We start from the raw sequence: 20,102 nt of genomic DNA, 5'->3' as shown, positions 1-20,102 counted from the left end.
GGGTATTAATGGAATCATGAATCATGAAAACACATGCAACAGTAAAGATACAACGCGGAATACCATATGCCGCAAAAACAAGGTATAATTTCCATGGAAACAAAAAGACATGCTTGCAAACTTAAAATTGCTTGACGATGAGCTAAACCAAAGTGCCAAAATGAAGATTTGAAAGCACGTAACTGCTTCAATACAAACCGCAAACTTTGAACGGAAGCTTAGAGTCAACATGCATTTTCTGTGTTTCAAATACTGACATGGAAACATACATAAAAACTAACAGGAAATTGTGTTGTTGGCATTTGCAGTTTTCCGAAAACATAAGAAAGTTTGTGTTAGTTGGTTGGTTTTTCATCTGGTGTACTGGTTTACTGTTAGCGGTTTGTAATACTAGACTTATACGACATCATTTAGCTTTCATCAAAGGATGTTGTGACATATTGGATAAGTTAGGTAACGTTTGAGTGCAAACTGACAGAAGGTTAAATGCAAAATAATACAGAAACTATCACTTTGATCAACCAGGTCACGGAAAATGGTGATGCAAGAGGAGGCCAAAATACTAATATACAAGTTTCTCCTAAAAAATGGGTGACAGTTATCATCATGTGTGTTGTGTCATGCATGCGAAGCTTTATTAGTAACCCGACTCAAGTCGAGTCACTTTAGTAAGAGTCCTGTAATGAGAATTTCATTTAATTTTCAATAATATTTTTTGGACTTTGGCACCACAAGTTGTGCACCAAGTACTAATTTATTTAACCGGTAAGTGGTTGTGGCCCCAAAAGCTTTAGTAACCTACAACTATAAAACGACGATTAAGTGCTACAAGTTTTTAACTTCAAATATGTTGACAAGTAATTTCCACGAAAAGTTTGTGACGTATACGCAGCAAGTCAAGATGAAATGTTTGGAGAATTTCTCTCACTACGTTGACTTTGTGTTGAATTTTAGGCTTAAGGCCAGGGTTGTCATACTGTCCTTATTTCTAAGATTTTCTTAGAAAAATGTATTGTCCTTATTTCTAAGAAATGTCCTTCTTTTTGACCTACGTCCCAATCTTGTCTTATTTTCAACAATTAAAAGGCAAATCCCTGTTGCAAGTAAAAGTAAACCTAGACCTAAGCTGTCGTGAGATGCACGAATTATTTCGTACAAACAAGGACTTGCTGGAACCATAGGCGCCGACATTGAATTTTTTCCGGGTATGCCGTATTATATGACGTCATATAATACCAAATATATTTTCTGCGGATGCATATGGTAAGAATGCATTAAAGTTGCAGTATATAAGCTTTACACAACGTAATTCCACCGCCAGGCCGTTTTGCTACTGTTGCAATTTAACGACCTATTTGCCGAAATTACGGGTAGGCAAAACAATAAAGACAGAAAAGATTTAGTTCGACTGTCACCTAACATACTTTGCCGTGCGTCGCAAATTACTTTAATGTTTAACATTTATCTTCTCTGTGATAACTATAACAAAAATGCTTAGTTTTCACGCAACAAAGCGCACACACTTCTGGCCTAACAATCACAATGTTCGTTTTAACGTCGCTTGTTTCGTTTACAACGTGTTGCATATTTAACGCAGTGAGTTGTATGTGACGCATAATTAATTTTAAAGTTCAGTGTACTTTGTTTCAACGATGTTCTGACCTGCCTGAAACTTTCGACAACGTTATTTTTGTAGGCTAAGTACCAACCTTACGTTTGTGACGTAACATTGGGTGTTAAATGTGTTGTTTTTTTTCGGTTGAAACTCGCCAGTCGTTGTTCTTGTGGTGTAGGAAGTTACAACAAAGGTTGGGCTTTATTTTTATAATTTAGTTCACAAACGGTAAACTTTTTTATCACGTGGTTGTTGACAAAATACCCGGGGCAGCGGCGTTTCTACCATAGGACAGCGCCAATACCTTTGTTGTGCTATTTACCACTTTTTATTGTTTAAATTCCAATGCTTCTCGAATACGTTTCACAACTGTAATGAATGCGAACAATTTAATGCTTGTGAGACAATAACCTAGATTGAAATCATTTGCGTATGTTACGTATTAGTCGAAATAATTTTAAAAAGCAACAACGCATGACTAACGTTGGTGCGATTCTCGGGTATGCGGCATACCCGAGTTTTTCGTCCGGGTATGCCACGCATACCCGGCATATCCGTGTTCGGCGCCTATGGCTGGAACAGATTGTTTCTGGCAAACAATATAGCATGTGACATGTCATGACTCATATAAAAGCAACCATTTATTTTAAGACATTTGTTTCATTTCCTGTGGAAACTTAATTTTTCGGTTGTCTTCATTTTCAGCTCCGTGTCGATGGTAAACATATTTAAAGCACTGGCGAGCATTTATCTTCTCTTGTTTTCCTCCCGTCCAGCACTTTTAACAAATTTTGAAATGCAAGAGAAATTTGTTTGTCATTGTTTTCCTGTTTGCGGCAAATCACCCAACATGTTTTGTTGTTATTATAACTGCAAAGCACTTGCTTATGCAGCGGTGTTCTGACACGACAATATATGTTGAAGAGTTTTTTGCTTGGCTCGTGCAAAGTACTTATAAGTATTTCAAAATTGCATGTTTTTGTCGTAACTTTTAATTTCTGATTTTGTGTAAACCGCGAAATTTTAATTGCGGTTTGGAGCCAACATGCATTTTTTTGAAATGCTTGATGTATGGATTAGGCAAAATGGAAAACTTCCAGCAGGGATTAGTGTTATTTGCATGTACAGTTTTCGAAAGTTTGTGTTATGTTTGTTCTCCAGAGTGCTGGCTCATTGTTAGCGGTTTGTAATACTAGACTTGCCATTAGACATATTTTTGAATAATTCAAAGCATTTTGTGACACATCGGTTAGGTTGGGTAACTTTTGAATGCAAGAAAATCAGACGGTTTAATGAAACAACAAAAAGAAACAACTCATTTGATCAACCCAGAAAGTAGTGATGCAAGAGAAGGCCAAAATGCAAATAAAGAGGCTGTAAAATCTTCTCCTGAAAGATGGGTGATAGTTATCATCATGAGTGTTGTGTCTTGCATGCGAAGCTTTGTGTCGACAGCATTTTGTCTCACCAACAATGTCATGGCCAAGTACTTCAACGCGGAGCCTTGGCAAATTGACTGGCTTTCTAATGTTCGCGCTTTAACCATGGTTTTGTTTTGCATACCTCTGTTGTTTATTTTGAGAAAATTCAGTGTGAAAACGTCTATCGTTGCAATGGTCGCATGCTCATCTCCAAGTCTAACCCTGGCCAGTTTAGCAGTTTCATTTCGTCAAGGTGATTCTATCGCCATATTTGGCCAGTTAATATCTGCTTTCTCCACAACGATCCGGATTCCACTGAAAAGCGCAATCGCTGCTGTATGGTTTCCAGCAAACGAAATTGCTTACGCTGTCAGTATCATGTTTGTAGGAAGGGCCCTTGGAAAAGCTACTGGTGCTGTGGTCGCCCCTAATTTGGTTTCAGTCACTGGTAATTCATCAATAATCCGAATGCGTTTGTTGGCAGTGTTTGGTTCATTTGCTATTGTCACATGGGTTATCCTTGTGTTTGTTGTGTTGTTCATCAAACCACGACCCAAGCACCCTCCAAGCATTGCTCAAGCCAAAGTTTTGCAGTTACAAGATTTACAAGATAGCACTAGTTTCAAAAAAGTGCTAACAAAGTTCAAAAATGTGCAACTAAAATTGTTGACCAACGTACACTTTTTAACCGCGTGGTTTGCAAGAAATACTGTCGACCCAATTCCACGGTCCATAACCACTTTGTTATCATCGATATTACAAGCAAACTTTAGCAAGAACGGAAATACCAACGTTGACGGTGGATACATGATCATGGGTCTTTGGCTCATGTCGATTGTGGGCAGTTTTTCAGCAGGACCTTTGCTAAGCATAACTGGACGTTACAAAGCATCGGTAGTTGTGTCTACTGACCTGGCAAGCGTTTCTTGCTTTATTGGGATAGCTGGTCTCGCCATTAACTCCATTTCCTTGGTTTATGGAAGCCAAATATTGGTGGGTCTTTTCGTGGGACTTGCATTAATGAGTGTTACAGAACTGATAGTGCAAGTTACTTATCCAACCCGCATTACAGATGCATTCGTGTTTAACGTGATTGGTTTAGGAATCATGTTGCTTATTCAAACCACTATTGCTAGATTGTTACTCGAAAAGTTTGGACCCATCGCAGCATTTGCTGTGGAATTGTTTTATCTACTGTTACCAATATGTTTGTTGCCCTTCATAAAGATGCCATTTCACCGCCAAGAAGCAGAAGCCAGTACCATTGAGGATCAATAATAAACCTGTTGACAGTGAGTTCGATTTATTGAGTAATTTGATTTGAACAAATACAACAATCCAGAAACGTTTACGTTTAAAATGTGTCATGTGATTATAGCACAACTCTAACTCTTAACTCTTTTTGGAGTTAATCAAAAATGATATCCTATTTGTACAACATTTGCAATAAATATTCGTTTTAAGCAAACTTTATTTTACGGTTTAGGATTGAGTTATTCTTTGGTAATATCCTTTTGGATTTCAGTAAAGTTCTCTAAAACGGCCGGACGAGAAGCTTTTGCGGGTCGAATTCAGAGAATGGAAAATAAATTGACGCTTTCCTCAGTAGAAAAATCAAGTTACGTATTAAATACAACTATCGATGTTCACTGTGACTTATTTTTAAGCTATATGTCGTGGCCACGCTAAATGTCACAGCAAAAAGGGATAAATGTCACAGCAAAACATATGTGAATTATTTCCCCTTTAAGGCGTGACTACGTTACCGTCTACAATTCAAAAGAAACAGAAAAAATAAGCGCATTTGTTCCTTGTCGTCAGTTTCTTATTCACAAACTAAATAGTGGTATTTAGGTTCAGAAATATAACTAAAATGACAAAATGGCAAAAAGGACAGTTGTGGGGTTGTTTTGTCACGTTTTCCGGCTTCCATCAGCATGCAACCAACTCCCGAGATGTCATTGGGTAAAAGTGCTCAAACACTGCAAGCTGTCGTTCAGTTTCCAGATAGTTTTTCGCAGGCAATTCCTAAACATGCGAGATTTGACAGGAATAATTTTTTAAGTAGATTAGTAGAGAAATTAAATGCGAAAATTGAACAATGGAAAGTAAAGAAAATGGATGTGTTCTACCCTTTAGATACTGAATACTATAACCAAAACTGTGTGGCATGGTACAGCAATGGTGAGGCATGGCTTTGTAGTATATTACTCCCAACAAACTGGAGTGCCTATCGAGCCAATGCAACTCATGTCTTGTCACCAACTGCACTGATGAGGTCGAATCAATATGCACTGCGTCTAGAGCCAACTTATCATTTGTTTGCTCGACGCTTATTTTATTTTAATTTTTTTACATATATATTTATATTTATATTTTATTTTTACAAATATAGTTGTCACACTTAAATTATGTCATATTATAGTTTCAGTTTCACTTGACTGGTGTTGTTTATTAGCAAATATGGCAAATGAGTGCGATCTTACGGAATCAACCGCTTCTCCTAATTCACGTCTGCTTAAAGAAACAACAGGACAGGAAATCAAATCGTATCCGAGCAGATGGTTTGCAGCTATTCTGATGTTTACAGTCAGTTTTTGTAGAGGTTGGGTTGCATCGTGCTACCCCTCAGTAAACGATGTCCTTGCTAAATATTTCCAAGTCCTGCCGTGGCAAATAGACTGGCTGGTGATCTCACAAGCAGTTGTGTTTGTCCTTTGTACCGTCCCGCTTTCGTTTCTTATGAGCAGTGTAAACTACAGAACTGCATTTATTCTTATGACCTCGTGCCAAACTGTGGGGGTGCTTCTTGTAGACATGTCATTTTTGTCAAGGCAAACTTTTGCCCTTGCAATTGCAGGACAATCTGTTTCAGGAGCCAGTAACATCCTCGCAATGTCTTTGGTTCCCAGCACAGCCGCTGTATGGTTTCCAGCCGACGAAATTGGCCCAGTTATATCTTTTTGTACAGTAGGATGGGGACTGGGTGAAGCTTTTGGATCACTAACGACCCCACTTTTAGTGAAAATGGACCAAACGTCGTCCACAGTAAGGTTCCGTATGCTTCTTCTACTCAGTTCAGTGGGTTTAGTACTGGTTATATGTTTAATAGCAGAAGTTTTTTTTCTTAAAAGTCGTCCCCCTACACCGCCGAGCAAAGCCCAAGCAAAGCTGATAAAGTATAACGAGACAACGAGGAAAGTAAATTTCACGGAACAACTTGTTCGTTTCAAGGATCTAATGTTGAAACTGTATACCGACCGTTATTTTCTAACCCTGTGGTTAGTGTATGGCCTAAGTCTTTCAGTTATGCGAAGTTACACAGTCCTTCTTTCCTCTATTCTGCACAATCAGTTTCAAAAAGCCTCTGGTTTAAACACTAAAGCGGGATTGGTGCTGATGACATCCTGGGTTATGTCAATATTTGGAAGTTTGGTCGCTGGACCCTTAGTCACTAAAACTAAAAGATACAAAGCTATAGTAGTAGCCTGTTTGGCCACACAAACTGGGTCGTGCATGTTAGGCCTTATAGGTGCTCAATTGTCGAACTTTGCTGTGATTTATACTGGGATGGCAATTCTTGGATTTGTTACTGGTTCAGCGTCTGTTGCTCTCTATGAATTACTTGCAGAAATTACCTACCCCTCCTCCGTTAAACAAGTTTCAATGTTGGCGATGATTGGTTTGGGAATAATGAGACTTTTGTACCCGGTGATTGGACGTGCGTTGTTGTCATACGTCAGTGCTTCAGCATCCGTCTGTTTTCCGATGATAACGACATTTATTGCCGTGGTTTTAGTTGCTTCGCAGACTCTGCCATTCCATAGGCTAAATGCCGAACAGTCAGAAATGGAACTGGAAAGGCAGTAACTCTTTCATATTAGCACGACAAGAAGCAATTAATTATCGTTTAGCTTCTACGGACATGACGCATTTAAAGATAGTAAATAACAAACAGTGTGTTGTGTTTTGAACTTCAGCCTCTCTCTGAAGTAACAAAGCTTTAGTAAGCTTAAGTGATTGGCTGCCTCTTTTGCTTCGGTAGTCGATTGAAATTTCCACCCTTTGCTGTTTTATGTTACACTCAATTTTGCTGCTTTATCATAGTTCCCCAAACAGGAAATGGACAAATGGTTGCAAAAAATCAACTTGTTTTGCTTATATGTACACGTATTGAGATAAATGAATGTGTATTTTGTTTTAGTTAGCATTATTTTCACTTCATACCACTTTGCGCATATTTTTATCACAACGCAAAAAAACTGTCAAATTATGATACAGAATTGCTTTCAAACAGTTAGCACAAGTCAAAACCCACACTGGTCAGCAAAAAGTGTATTTTGAAGCTAAATGTAAAACAAAAGGACACGCAGCAGAATCACGACTTTAATGGAACATGATATGTGGCCACAGAACAACGTTTTTCAAACCGGATACCACAACATGCTGCCCCGACTTGACTCTTAGCAGTTTTCTCTGGCAAAGATCCAGCTGTGCCAGAAGCTCCATTTACTTTTGTACTTGTTGATACATGAACCGAATGCTCGGTCGCAGTAACATGCGTCTCTGCCCAGTGATGGACCTCCAGCTGGTAAAGCAGAAAGGTTTAAGTTGGTTGCAACACTTTATGTAGGGGGTAGGTATTTTTTCTACGATTTTTTTTGTTATAAGTAGGAGAAAAATGCACACGTTATATGGTAATTTTTAAAGCCTTTAAATCAATAAGAAAACGCATTTATTATAACAGCGAGATCTGTGATGCTTTGGTTGCTGTAAAATTCATTTTCCTGTGATTTGTAAAGTTTTCAAACCAATGTTTATCAAGTGGGATTGAATTAACGGTTTCACACAACTTCGAAATAGTTGTAAGGAATGCGTAGATAATGAGATACTTGTACAAAAAACGCGGGAACGTTTCGCAATTAACCCTGAACTATACGAAGCAAAGATCATGCATTATGAGTAGATATAAATCTTACTTACAACACGAGATTCTGCGATTCTTACAGGAAGCAGTGTAATATGTGTTGTAAGAATATGAGGCTTTCCAAACTGAGGAGCGACCATGTCGACTCGAAGCCGCATTTAAGCAAACGTCGTGTGCTTTGCAATATCTGCATCAAAACAGCGTATTTGTGTTGATGTCCTTTCAAATGATACACATGTCCAAATCTAGGCTGTGATCTTTGACTTGAAAGCAAAAGGCGTACACCAGGAATGTCCAAACTTTTTTAATGGGGGCCAATTTTATTCAGGTGCCGACGCCCGCAGGCCAACGTTTATTTGCAAAGTTTTGATTTTTAACCAGACTATTATGACACAAAATATACGGCATACAAGGAAATTGTGGGATTTTGTTTCGTCAGCACCGTGTATACTTTCTTTTTACCGGTAAACGCAAGTCGGCACAACCCAAAACCCTATGATTCAAATATGGCGGGCCAACCGCTAAGAAATTTGAAACAACGGTTACGGGCTACTTGAAATGTCGTCGCGGGCCGCATATGGCCTGGCGTAAACTAATACCAGTCACCCTCTTTAATACGATGATGCTCTCCGCGTGTTGTTTATATTTGATACAGCAATAGACACAGCGCAAAGATGTGGCGGTCGTAACAGAAAGCAGCTCAAAGAGCCACTTTTGTATGCTCTTAAGACGCTGGTAAGCCTTTATACTTTGCTTTGGGTTTTGTTGCTCATTTATGTTTCTTAACATTAGGATCACTTATCCATCTTGTGCCTCACAATGTACTCACATAAGCTTTCTTATAAAAAGCTTTAACTTGGGTGTTGTTTTGAGCCACACTAAGAAGGATTTTAGGTATAACTTACTTGTCAATTTTGTCAACGGTTCTTCCGGAGCCACCGAACACGCACCAGCAACCGTACCTGGAATATTTGCTAATGAAAAGCAGATTATTACCAACATTGAGAGATTTGCCTCGGTAGCAAGATACCGCATAGGCAAGATTGACAAAGGCGGTTTCTTTTTGATCCGAAAACTTATTTGCAGAAGAAATCTCCTGATCAAATCTACCTGTTTTTTCAGGTGCAATAGGTTAGATCAGTGGTTCTTAACCTTTTTGGTGTGATTTCCCACTAAAGTAAATCACCAAGTTCGAATTTCCTCCTCTGTTATTTTTATAATGATGTTTTGTGCCCAACATTAACAAAAAAATATTCTTTAATCGAAATAATTTTGTGAAGCGATTTGGTCGGGACCTTAAAGGTATACTGCAATCTTATTTAGTTTGCATAGTGATTTCGTGAGAAAGTAAAATCGTGTGGAATTTTGAAAAATCTCATGTGCTTGAATTAGTCATTTATTGCAGCACAATCAACAGATCAAATGCATTTATTCCCGAACAATAACAAAGTCATTGATACTTTTAGTAATGTCTGTGACGTAACTCCTTGTAAAACTAGGTGAAGTTAATCTTACTTACATGTTATTGCGGAAAATATTGTATTAAATTAACTTTCAACGGTTAATTTCAAACCACGGGCCCGAGTTTGGTGACTTCTGACTCACATAATTTCCCTCTAAAAACATTAAATTTCCCACTAGTGGGAAATTTCCCACCGGTTAAGAACCACTGGGTTAGATAGTGCACAGGTTGGGAATTCAAGCAAAAATATGACTTACGTCTAACAGTTCGTCTTCAATAGGAAGACCATGACAGTTGGAGACGGTAAATAAAATGATGACAAGTGTAAAATAACTTATATCTCACTATAGTCCGGCTCTTATAAAATTACAAGATGTGTAAACGTATTTAAAAGCACAAAACTCTCAGTCTAGTGTAGATTCCAACCTTTTTATTTACGCCTCGCAAGATTACATGAAAATTTTCAATGTCTACCATTTAACATATAAGTTACGACTTATCCTTGAAAAGATTTAGCTAAAGATTTTCAAAACACCAATTATGTGATTTAATACGCTGCCGAAAAACATTGCGTGTTAAAGCAAAGAGAGCTCAGCTCAAGAATAAAAGAAACTTTTAAACAAATTAAAAATACTATTTCAGGAATCTGGAGACTGAAAAAAAGATTACCACCTATAGGTGAGTATTCTCATGAAAAACCTCACTTGAGGTATATGCTTGCGTCTTGGTGGCGTTTATACACAAATTAGTGTTTGGTTTTGCACAGAGTTGGTCTAAAACATACTGTGCACAACATGTCACGTTTTTTTAGTAGACTCTATTTTTAAGTAGATTTAACAACCAGTGTAAACGCTTCCTGTAAAATGCAAGTCATAAAGATGACTCACCCTGCTCCTCATTTACTTTCCCCAACTAATCGTGGATTCAAAAATACCTTTTTCTCATGATTTTTTTAACTCGCACTCATATTTCAAAGCGCCACAAAATAGGCCTCAACAAGACAAAAGCAAATCGGTTTAGGTTTCGTTCTGGTTCCGAAATGTCTGAATAAATAAGCAACCGTAAACTATTGGGCATGAGCAACGTAGTTGATTAATTTCTTTTTGATCGCACTAATCAAAACTGAACACTTCCAGCTATGAATAAATCAAGATAATGAAACCAGTGAACTTAGATTAACAAACACAAACTACAATTTTCATTTCATTTGGAACTTTTTACAACGATAAGAAAGGTTATAAAAGCAAAATATCTATTGTGAAACTTCAAATACCATGGGATGTTAATTGGCATGATCAACACATTGATAAGATATGTTTTTGCAAGCTGCTGATTATACTTGTCTGTATAGTGGTTGATGCGGTGCGCCTTTTTCGTATTTTCAGGGAAAAACATACTCACTACATCAACACTCAGTAGTATAACTTGTCACTTCTCTTTTGTATTCTCTGACCTCTTCTAGTAGTCATTTTCCGAATACGAGCACCTGTATAGGCAATCAAAGTATTGTTACATCAGTAAAAAGTTGTGGTTTAAAGACAACGCATAATAAAGGTATACTATCGACTGGTTATTCAATGATCTTCACTAGAGTTGTCCTGTGCTAGACCTTCAGCTTTCTGGCGATGGAATGGCATCTTTATGAAGGGCAACAAACACGTGGGTAGCATTAGGAAAAACAACACCAGAGCAAATGGCGCGATAGCTCCAAACTTTCCTAGTAATATTCTGGCAAAGGTGGCTTGAGTAACCCACATTATTCCTACACCAATCACATTGAGTACAAATGCATCTGTTATGCGGGTTGGGTAAGTAACTTGGACCACAAGTTCTGTAGCGCTCACTATTGCAACACCAACAAAAAGTCCAACAAATATTTGGCTTGTATAAACCAAGGCTAATGACGAAATTTCGATTCCAGCTATCCCAAGAATGTAAGAAACGCTTGCCAGGCCAGTAGACACGACCACCGCTGCTTTATAACGTCCAGTTGTGCTCAACAAAGGTCCTGCAGAGAAAAAGCCCACAATGGTCATTACCCAAAGGCCCATGATCATGAAGCCTCCGTGGACGTTGGTATTTGCGTTCTTGCTGAAGTTTGCTTGTAATATCGATGATAGCAAAGTGGTTGCGCATCGAGGTACTGAAGCGATGACCATTCTTGCAAACCACGCTGTTAAAAAGTGGACATTGGTCAAAAGTGTGAGTTGCACTTCTTTAAACTTCGTTAACTCTTCTCTAATGCTGGTGTTTTCATTTTGATTTTCTGACTGCAATCGTTTTGCTTGAGCAATGCTTGGAGGGTGCTTGGGTCGTGGTTTAATAAAAAACACAACAAACACAAGGACAGCCCATGTAGCGATGGTAAATGAGCCAAAGACCGCCAACAAACGCATTCGGATTGTTGATGGACTATCACTGATTGAAACCAAGTATGGGGCAACCACAGCACCACTAGCTTCTCCAAGAGACCGGCCTATAAACATGACACCAAGGGCGTAGGCGATTTCGTTGTCTGGAAACCACACAGCAGCGATTGAGCTTTTCAGTGGAATGTGAATCGTTGTGGATATTGCTGACAATACCTGACCAGAAATGGCTATTAAATATCCCTGTTGTACTGAAACTGCTAAACAGGTCAGAGATAAGCCTATAGCGGAGCATAAGACCATTGCAACAACAGATGCTTTCACACTGTATCTTCTCAGCACAAACAACAGCGGTACGCAAACTAATACCATCGTTAAAGCCCGTACATTAGAAAGCCAGTCAATTTGCCAAGGTGCCATATGGAAGAATTTGGCCATGACATTGTTGGTGAGACCATATGCTGCCAACACAAAAGTCCGCATACTAGACACAACACACGTGATGAAAGCTATTAACCATCTTTCAGGGTATGGTTTTATAATTTCTTCATTCCATTTCTTTCGTTTATCTTCATTTTCTTCAGAGATTGGATTAATCAAAGGCTTTCTTTCATTTCGTGTTTCCATTAAACGTCCTTGGCTACATTTTGTAAAACAGCGTCCAATTAAACTAATTTGATCAGGTAACTTAAATCCGTCATGACAAAACGGTTGCAAATTTGAAACACAAACAAAAACGCTACTATTAAAAAAGTCTGTTTATATTTTGTACTTGCATCTTTATTATGTGCACACATTTTATTAGCATTGCTTCGGACACGTTACCAAATAATTGGTTTATTTTGCTAAGGCAACTGTTTGTTATCATGAAGTATACCGGATTAGCCCCGCGGGCAAGAAAAAGTTTTATTTGATTTAGAAAATTCTAAATATTTGACTGGAATGCCTTTGGCTATCGAATCCTATTCGCTGAGTCTTGATCAACAGTCAGGTACTATTCACTTTTACACCAATGTTTTTAATTACAATTTCTTTAACAAGCCGTGGAGAAACAACGGCTTTATTGTATTTATAAATGATTCACACAATCTACAAATAGCTAATTTGTCTGTGGAGAACATATGCTTTTCATGCAAACCAACATTCTTAAATATGAGCAACATGCACCACTTTAGTCAAACTGCCAAACATGGACATAAAAACAACAGAAATCTACCTAAACTGATAAATCTAGCTCCATTTTTTCGAAAAAGTTACAAGAATTCGCTTTAGATAGGCTGTTTAGCAATTAAAGTGAATTTAGTCTGAAGCCAATGTCGCAACGCAAGAAACAACAGTTTGAAAAAGGTTTTATTGCCCCAAGCTACAATTTTCGTTTCACCTTTTGTAGTTATTCGACAAGAAACAACACGAAACAATATCACGTAAAATATGTTTTAGGATAATTAGAAAACCCACTAAGTTGAGTTGTCTCGCTTGTTGTAGACATTGTCTAAATAATTCCCAAAAATATTCACTTTACCGGTAATAGTTAAGGCATCAACCTTCAAACCTTTAACATGCGAGAAGCAACCTTGAAAACAAGTAGGATTTTGCTGTGACAAATACTTTCATGGTTTTCACAGCATTCCAAGTTTGAACCATTAACGCCATTTGCTCGTATGTTGTTTTTCCTTACGTTACCGACATTTTTGTTACCCTTCATAAAGATGCTATTCAATCGCCAAGAATCAGAGGCTATGGTACAATGCAACCATAATGAAGAATCGTAACCAATCAGCTTTCTTCAAAGCCATGAGCAGCCGAAACATTTTCCTGGACTTAGATGATGCAACAACGTAGATGTGCAATTCAAATCTTTACCTCAAAATTGGTTATTGACAGGCGACACGGTAATATTTAATTAGCATTGGCAATGTCCAACGTGGTAGAATACATTTACATCATACTGCGACAATTGATTGAATGTTAAATTGTGCTGGTTAATGGTTTCACCTATCAATAGAGCTTATGGTAAACAAAAGATGTAACACAACAGCCGCTATACAGTGGACAATTTTAGCCATGAGCTTGTATTAGTATCCTGCTATTGCAAAATTATTGTGGAGTGTGTTTAAAAGTTCATTATCATTGTAAAAATGAAATACATGTTATTCTATCTAACTTGTTTTATTAACAAATTTTTTGTAGGTGAAATTGTTCGATTATGTGTGAGTATAAAGCAATCAATTAAATTCGTTGCGGCTCATGATCATGGTTAACCTTACTTTTTTCACTGGTTATAAAAAGTCAAACATTTAAAATTCAGAAATAACACTTAACTAATTTGTTGTTTCTACAGTGTGCTATCTTTTTCTAAAAAAACTAAAACAAATTTGTGTTAGTTATTCGAAAATCCATGATTATTTAAGGGTAGTAATAAAACAACTCAATAAAATGAGTCATTCCTTGTAATGCTTTGTGCAGGAAGCGTTTCTGCTAATGTTGTGAAATCTTCTTATCAATAGAGACGCCTGAAGAAAACGTGACAGGTTCAGCACAATATGTTTTAGACCAGCTCTGTAATAAACTAAACACTAATTTGAGTACAAGCGACGCTAAAACGTATATGTGTCAAGTTGAGTTTTAGATCAGTAGGTAGTAGTCTATTGCAGTCTGAAGATTCCTGAAAGGATCATTTGACTGTGTTAAAGAATTTATGTTGGTCTTGAGTTAATTGACCCTTTGGTAGCATGTTTAAATCACATTATTGGTGTTTTAAACATCCTCAGCTGCAATTTTTGTAGGATAAGGCATATATATTGAATGAGAGACATTGGGAAACAGGTTAGGGAAACACTGTCATATACCTAAAAAGTTTACATTTATAAATTTAAAATTTAACTGCTTTTACGTAGACATGTCTTATAATTACTTTAAGGTCAGCCTAATTATACTTAAAAGATGAATTATTTAACGTGGGCTATAATTTTGTTTGTCTCCTCCTATTGTCGTGGTCTCCCTATTGAAGACGAACTGTTAGACGTAAGTTGTATTTTTGCTTGAGTTCACGGCCTGTGGATAATTAATCTAACCAATTTCATTGGTTACAACAGGTAGATTCCATTGATCAGGAAATTCCTTCTGCAAATGAGGTTTCGGATCAAAAAGAAACCGCCTTTGTCAATTTGGCTTATGCGGTATCTTGCTACCAAGGCAAATCTTTTAATGTTGGTAATAGTTTGCTTATCATGGGCAAATATTCCAGGTACGGTTGCTGGTGCGGGTTTGGTGGCTCGGGAAGAACCGTTGACAAAATTGACAAGTAAGTTGTACCTAAAATCGTTAAACAGCGCAAGTTAAAGCTCATTACAAGAAAACTTATGTCTATAGCGAGTACATTGTAAGGCAGACGGTGCATAAGTGATCCTAATGTTATGAAAAGGAAAAAAAGAAACAAAACCCAAAGCAAAGTAATAGGGTTGACCAGCATTTTAAGAGTATACGAAAGTGGCTCTATGACCTGCTTTATTACGACCGCCACATCTCTACGCTATTTCTATGTCAGTATAAAACACAAACTATACGCGAAGAGCATCATCGTCTTAAAGCGCTGGTCTTAGTATTAGTCTCTTGTTTTCAAGTTAAAGATTACAATATAGCTTTTGTAACGTATAGACTATATCATTTAATGTAGACGTTAACACTTTGTGTTGTTTTAATGCAGATGCTGCAAAGCACACGACGTTTGCTTAAATGCGGCTTCGAGTAGACATGGTCGCTCCTCTGTTTGGAAAGCCTCTTACTCTTTCAACACATATTACACTGCTTCTTGTAAGAATCGCAGAATCTCATGTTGTAAGTATTATTTATGTCTACCTACCGTGCATGACCTTTGCTTCGGTATAGTTTAGGGTTAATCGCAAAACAATCTCGCGTTTTTTGTCCAAGTATCTCAATATCTATGCAATCCGTACCACTTTTTCGAAGTCATGTCAAATTCCCCACTTAAAGTCAATTTAAATCCCACTTATAACAAAACATCAAACGAATTAGGACGTAAACAGAGAAACTGAATTTGTTGATGTTTTACAATTTTAGGTTTAAGTTATAACATGTTTAGCACGCAAAGTGTTTCAAATCTCACTGTTTTAATAAATTTGTTATGTTTATGATATAGGATCTAAAAAATTGAACTTGTAACGAGTGCAAAATCTTTCTATCACTTATAACAACGACTTGTCTGATATACTCACCCCTACACAAACTGTAGGCAAGCAAGAATAAAATGGTTGCAAACCAATTTTAACTTTCATGCTTTACCAGCTGGAGGTGCATCACTGGGCAGAGACGCTTGTTACTGCGACCGAGCATTCGGTTCATGTATCAACAAATACAAAAGTAAATGGAGCTTCTGGCACAGCTGGATCTTTGCCAGGGAAAACTGCTAAATAGGGCAGTCAAATCGGGGCAGCATGTTGTGGTATCCGGTTTGGGAAAACGTTGTTTTGTGACCATATCCTGTTCCATTAAAATCGTGATGCTGTTACGTGGGTTTTGAATTACTCTGTGTTAGTATTTAGTAGTTTTGTATTGTGGTAAAACAATGCGTAAAGTGGTTTCAACAACAAAGGTTGACTATTAAAAACATAAAAACATTCACTTATTCCAGTACATTTTCAAGAAACGATAACATATATGCAAAAACTGTTGTGTACCAACACTCATAAAGCAGCAAAATGTTGAAATTAATAAAAGTGTAACATAAAACAGCCAATGGTGGCCAAATACAAGGGTGTCAAAGTTGATCTAAAAAGTGTTACTGCCTTTCCAGTAGTAGTTCCAATTCTGACTGTTCGGCGTTTAGCCTATGGAATGGCAGAGTCTGCGAAGCAACTAAGACCACGGCAATAAATGTCGTGATCATCGGAAAACAGACAGATGCTGAAGCACTGACGTATGACAACAACGTTCGTCCAATCACCGGGTACAAAAGTCTCATTATTCCGACACCAATCATCGCCAACATTGAAACTTGTTTAACGGAGGATGGGTAGGTAACTTCTACGAGTAATTCATAGAGAGCAACAGACGCTGAACCAGTAACAAATCCAAGTATTGCCATTCCAGAATAAATCACAGCAAAGTTCGACAATTGAGCACCCATAAGGCCTAACATGCACGACACAGTTTGCGTGGCCAAACAGGCTACTACTATAGCTTTGTATCTTTTAGTTTTAGTGACTAAGGGCCCGGCAACCAAACTTCCAAATATTGACATAACCCAGGATGTCATAAGCACCAATCCTGCTTTAGTGTTTAAACCAGAGGCTTTTTGAAACTGTTTGTGCAGAATAGAGGAAAGAAGAATGGTGTAACTTCTCATAATTGGCATACAAAGGCCATACACTGACCACAGCGTTAGAAAATAACGGTCGGTATACAGTTTCAACATTAGATCCTTGAAACGAACAAGTTGTTCCGTGAAACTTACTTTCCTCGTTGTCTCGTGACATTTTATCAGTTTCGCTTGGGCTATGCTCGGTGGGGTAGGGGGCCGACTTTTAAGAAAAAAAACTTCTGCTATTAAACATATGATCAGGACTAACCCAACTGAACCGAGTAGAAAAAGCATACGGAACCTTACTGTGGACGACGTTTGGTCCATTTTCACTAAAAGTGGAGTTGTTTGCGACCCAAAAGCTTCACCCAGTCCCCATCCTACTATACAAAAAGATACAACTGGGCCAATTTCGTTGGCTGGAAACCATACAGCGGCTGTGCTGGGAACCAAAGACATTGCAAGGATGTTACTGGCTCCTGACACAGTCTGTCCTACAATTGCCAGGGCAAAAGTTTGCTGTGACAAAAATGACATGTCTACAAGAAGCACCCCCACAACTTGGCACGAGGTCATAAGAATGAATGCGGTTCTGTAGTTTACACTGCTCATAAGAAACGACAGCGGAACGCTACAAAGGACAAACACAACTGCTTGTGAGATCACCAGCCAGTCTATTTGCCACGGCAGGACTTGGAAATATTTAGCAAGGACATCGTTTACTGAGGGGTAGCATGATGCAACCCAACCTCTACAAAAACCAACTGTAAACATCAGAATAGCTGCAAACCATCTGCTCGGATACGAATTGATTTCCTGTTCTGTGGTTTCTTTGACCGGACGTGAATTAAGAGAAGCGGTTGATTCCATAAGACCGCATTCATTTGCCATATTTGCTGATAAACATTACCAAATAAGTAAAACCAAAACTAAAAAAGCACATACTTTAATTGTGACAACTATAATGTAAAAATATAAAAGCGTCGAGCAAACAAATGATAAGTTGGGTGTAGACGCAGTGCATATTGATTCGCCCTATCTGATCAGTGCAGTTGGTGACAAGACATGAGCCGCATTGGCTCGATCAGCACTCCAGTTTGTTGGGAGTAACATACTGCAAAGACATGCCTCACCATCTGTACCATGCCACATAGTTTTGGTCTTCAGTAGCTAAAGTTCTCAGCTAAGTTACTTTAAAAAAATCATTCTCGTCAAATCTAACATGTTGCCTGCGAAAAACTCTCTGGACACTCCTCAACAACTCGCAGTGTTCGAGAACTGTTACCCAATGACATCTCGGGAGTTGCTTGCATGCAGATGTGAGCCGGAAAACGTGACAAAACAACCTCACAACTGTCTTTTTGTCCTCTTGTCATTTTAGCTAAATTGCTGAACCACTATAGGTTTCCAGATAAGGATGTACGTGAATAAGAAACTGAAAAAAAAACAATGCACAGATATCTTCTGTTTTTTTGTGTGTTTTTTATTTGTAGACTGTAATGGAGTCACGTCTGTAGCGATTGCGACATAATTTGAGCAAACTTCGCAATAGTTGTTTACCAAAATAGCTCGTTTTGACTCGCTAGCATAAAGCTTGCGAGGAAGTTAAAATGTGTAGCAACCAAATCCAACTGTATTGAAAAATCATGTTCGGACTTAGCAATATTTCCTGTCGCAGTTTATTAGGATGCAGATGCGACTTTTTTATCTGTTGTTTGCGAGCTTTTATAAAATACCGGATGCGCTATATCGTATGTTTTGTCCCGTGATATGATTGGACGCTGCTTTGTGTGAGAATTTGTGCAAGAGCCAATCGCAAGAGCACATGTGTACGATTTAACGCCTTTATCCGGGGAATACATCAACCGCAGTGGTTCATTTCGTTCTCTTTCCCTTTCCCTTCTTGTTGCTTTCAGAAGTTATCAACAAACGAAACGAAGTGCTAGACACTTGTGTGAAGTTTTCAGGTCTAGGTCCTGACAAGCTCAGGAGCTTGGGGGTTAAGAACGGTGGTATACCTCTTTATTTGTAGTGATGCGGTTATAACCTTAAGACTCATTAGCCACCATTAACATAAATCGATCACTACACGTCTTAGAGGAGAAATAATTCACATATGTTTTGCTGTGACATTTGTGACATTTAGCGTGGCCACGACATAGCTTAAAAATAAAACGCAAATCAAATTACTCAATAAATCAAAGTCACTGTCAACAGGTTTATTATTGATTTTCAGTGGTACTGGCTTCTGCTTCTTGGCGGTAAAATGGCATCTTTATGAAGGGCAACAGACATGTTGGTAACAGTAGATACAACAGTTCTAGAGCAAATGCTGTGATAGGTCCCAACTTCTCGAGTAACAATCTAGCAATTGTAGTTTGAATGACCAACATGATTCCTAAACCAATCACGTTGAACACAAATGCATCTGTAATGCGGGTTGGATAAGTAACTTGCACTATCAGTTCTGTAACACTCACTGATGCAAGTCCCACGAAAAGCCCCAGCAATATTTGGCTGGCATAAACCATGGAAATTGAAGTAATTGCGAGTCCAGCTATACCAAGAACGCAAGAAACGCTTGCCAGGGCGGTAGACACAACTACCGATGCTTTATAACGTCCAGTTCTGCTTAGCAAAGGTCCTGCTGAAAAACTACCCACAATCGACATGAGCCAAAGGCCCATGATCATAAAGCCTCCGTCTACGTTGGTATTTCCGTTCTTGCTGAAGTTTGCTTGTAGTATAGATGATAACAAAGTCGTTGTGGATCGTGGAACTGGGTCGATAGTAATTCTTGCAAACCACGCTGTTAAAAAGTGAACTGGGTCAACAGTTTTAGTTGCACGTTTTTGAACTTTATTAGCTCTTCTTTGAGGCTAGTGCTTTCTTGTAACTCTTGTAACTGCAAAACTTTGGCTTGAGCAATGCTTGGAGGGTGCTTGGGTCGTGGTTTGATAAACAACACAACGAGGACAGCCCATGTGA

General features: G+C 38.2%; 5 protein-coding genes across 5 annotated transcripts; 3 read left to right on the top strand and 2 right to left on the bottom strand.

Moving 5' to 3' along the window:
- The first annotated feature begins 3,228 nt into the window (after positions 1 to 3,228).
- Positions 3,229 to 4,314, top strand: LOC145205578 (choline/ethanolamine transporter FLVCR2-like). The gene has a single exon (XM_080078310.1). The coding sequence runs from the start codon at positions 3,229 to 3,231 to the stop codon at positions 4,312 to 4,314; it is 1,086 nt and encodes a 361-aa protein (XP_079934436.1).
- A 1,153-nt stretch (positions 4,315 to 5,467) lies between these two features.
- On the top strand, positions 5,468 to 7,717 carry LOC145204787 (choline/ethanolamine transporter FLVCR2-like). Its single transcript, XM_080077377.1, has one exon. It carries the CDS (start codon positions 5,500 to 5,502, stop codon positions 6,904 to 6,906), a length of 1,407 nt encoding a protein of 468 aa, XP_079933503.1. The 5' UTR covers positions 5,468 to 5,499; the 3' UTR covers positions 6,907 to 7,717.
- A 3,282-nt stretch (positions 7,718 to 10,999) lies between these two features.
- On the bottom strand, positions 11,000 to 12,421 carry LOC145205577 (putative MFS-type transporter C09D4.1). The gene has a single exon (XM_080078309.1). The coding sequence runs from the start codon at positions 12,419 to 12,421 to the stop codon at positions 11,000 to 11,002; it is 1,422 nt and encodes a 473-aa protein (XP_079934435.1).
- Positions 12,422 to 14,671: 2,250 nt separating this feature from the next.
- On the top strand, positions 14,672 to 16,357 carry LOC145205305 (acidic phospholipase A2 CTs-A3-like). The gene is made up of 4 exons (XM_080077992.1): positions 14,672 to 14,818; positions 14,890 to 15,098; positions 15,501 to 15,631; positions 16,100 to 16,357. The coding sequence occupies exons 1-4, from the start codon at positions 14,738 to 14,740 to the stop codon at positions 16,222 to 16,224; spliced, it is 546 nt and encodes a 181-aa protein (XP_079934118.1). The 5' UTR covers positions 14,672 to 14,737; the 3' UTR covers positions 16,225 to 16,357.
- A 55-nt stretch (positions 16,358 to 16,412) lies between these two features.
- LOC145205304 (choline/ethanolamine transporter FLVCR2-like) lies at positions 16,413 to 18,005 on the bottom strand. The gene has a single exon (XM_080077991.1). The coding sequence runs from the start codon at positions 18,003 to 18,005 to the stop codon at positions 16,593 to 16,595; it is 1,413 nt and encodes a 470-aa protein (XP_079934117.1). The 3' UTR covers positions 16,413 to 16,592.
- Positions 18,006 to 20,102: the final 2,097 nt, after the last annotated feature.

This window comes from Phallusia mammillata, chromosome 8 (assembly GCF_965637545.1).
Source record: "Phallusia mammillata chromosome 8, kaPhaMamm4.hap1.1, whole genome shotgun sequence".
Classification (NCBI taxonomy): Eukaryota; Metazoa; Chordata; class Ascidiacea; order Phlebobranchia; family Ascidiidae; genus Phallusia; species Phallusia mammillata.
Note: the sequence above shows the minus strand (reverse complement) of the source record. Positions and strands in the feature narration are given on the sequence as shown.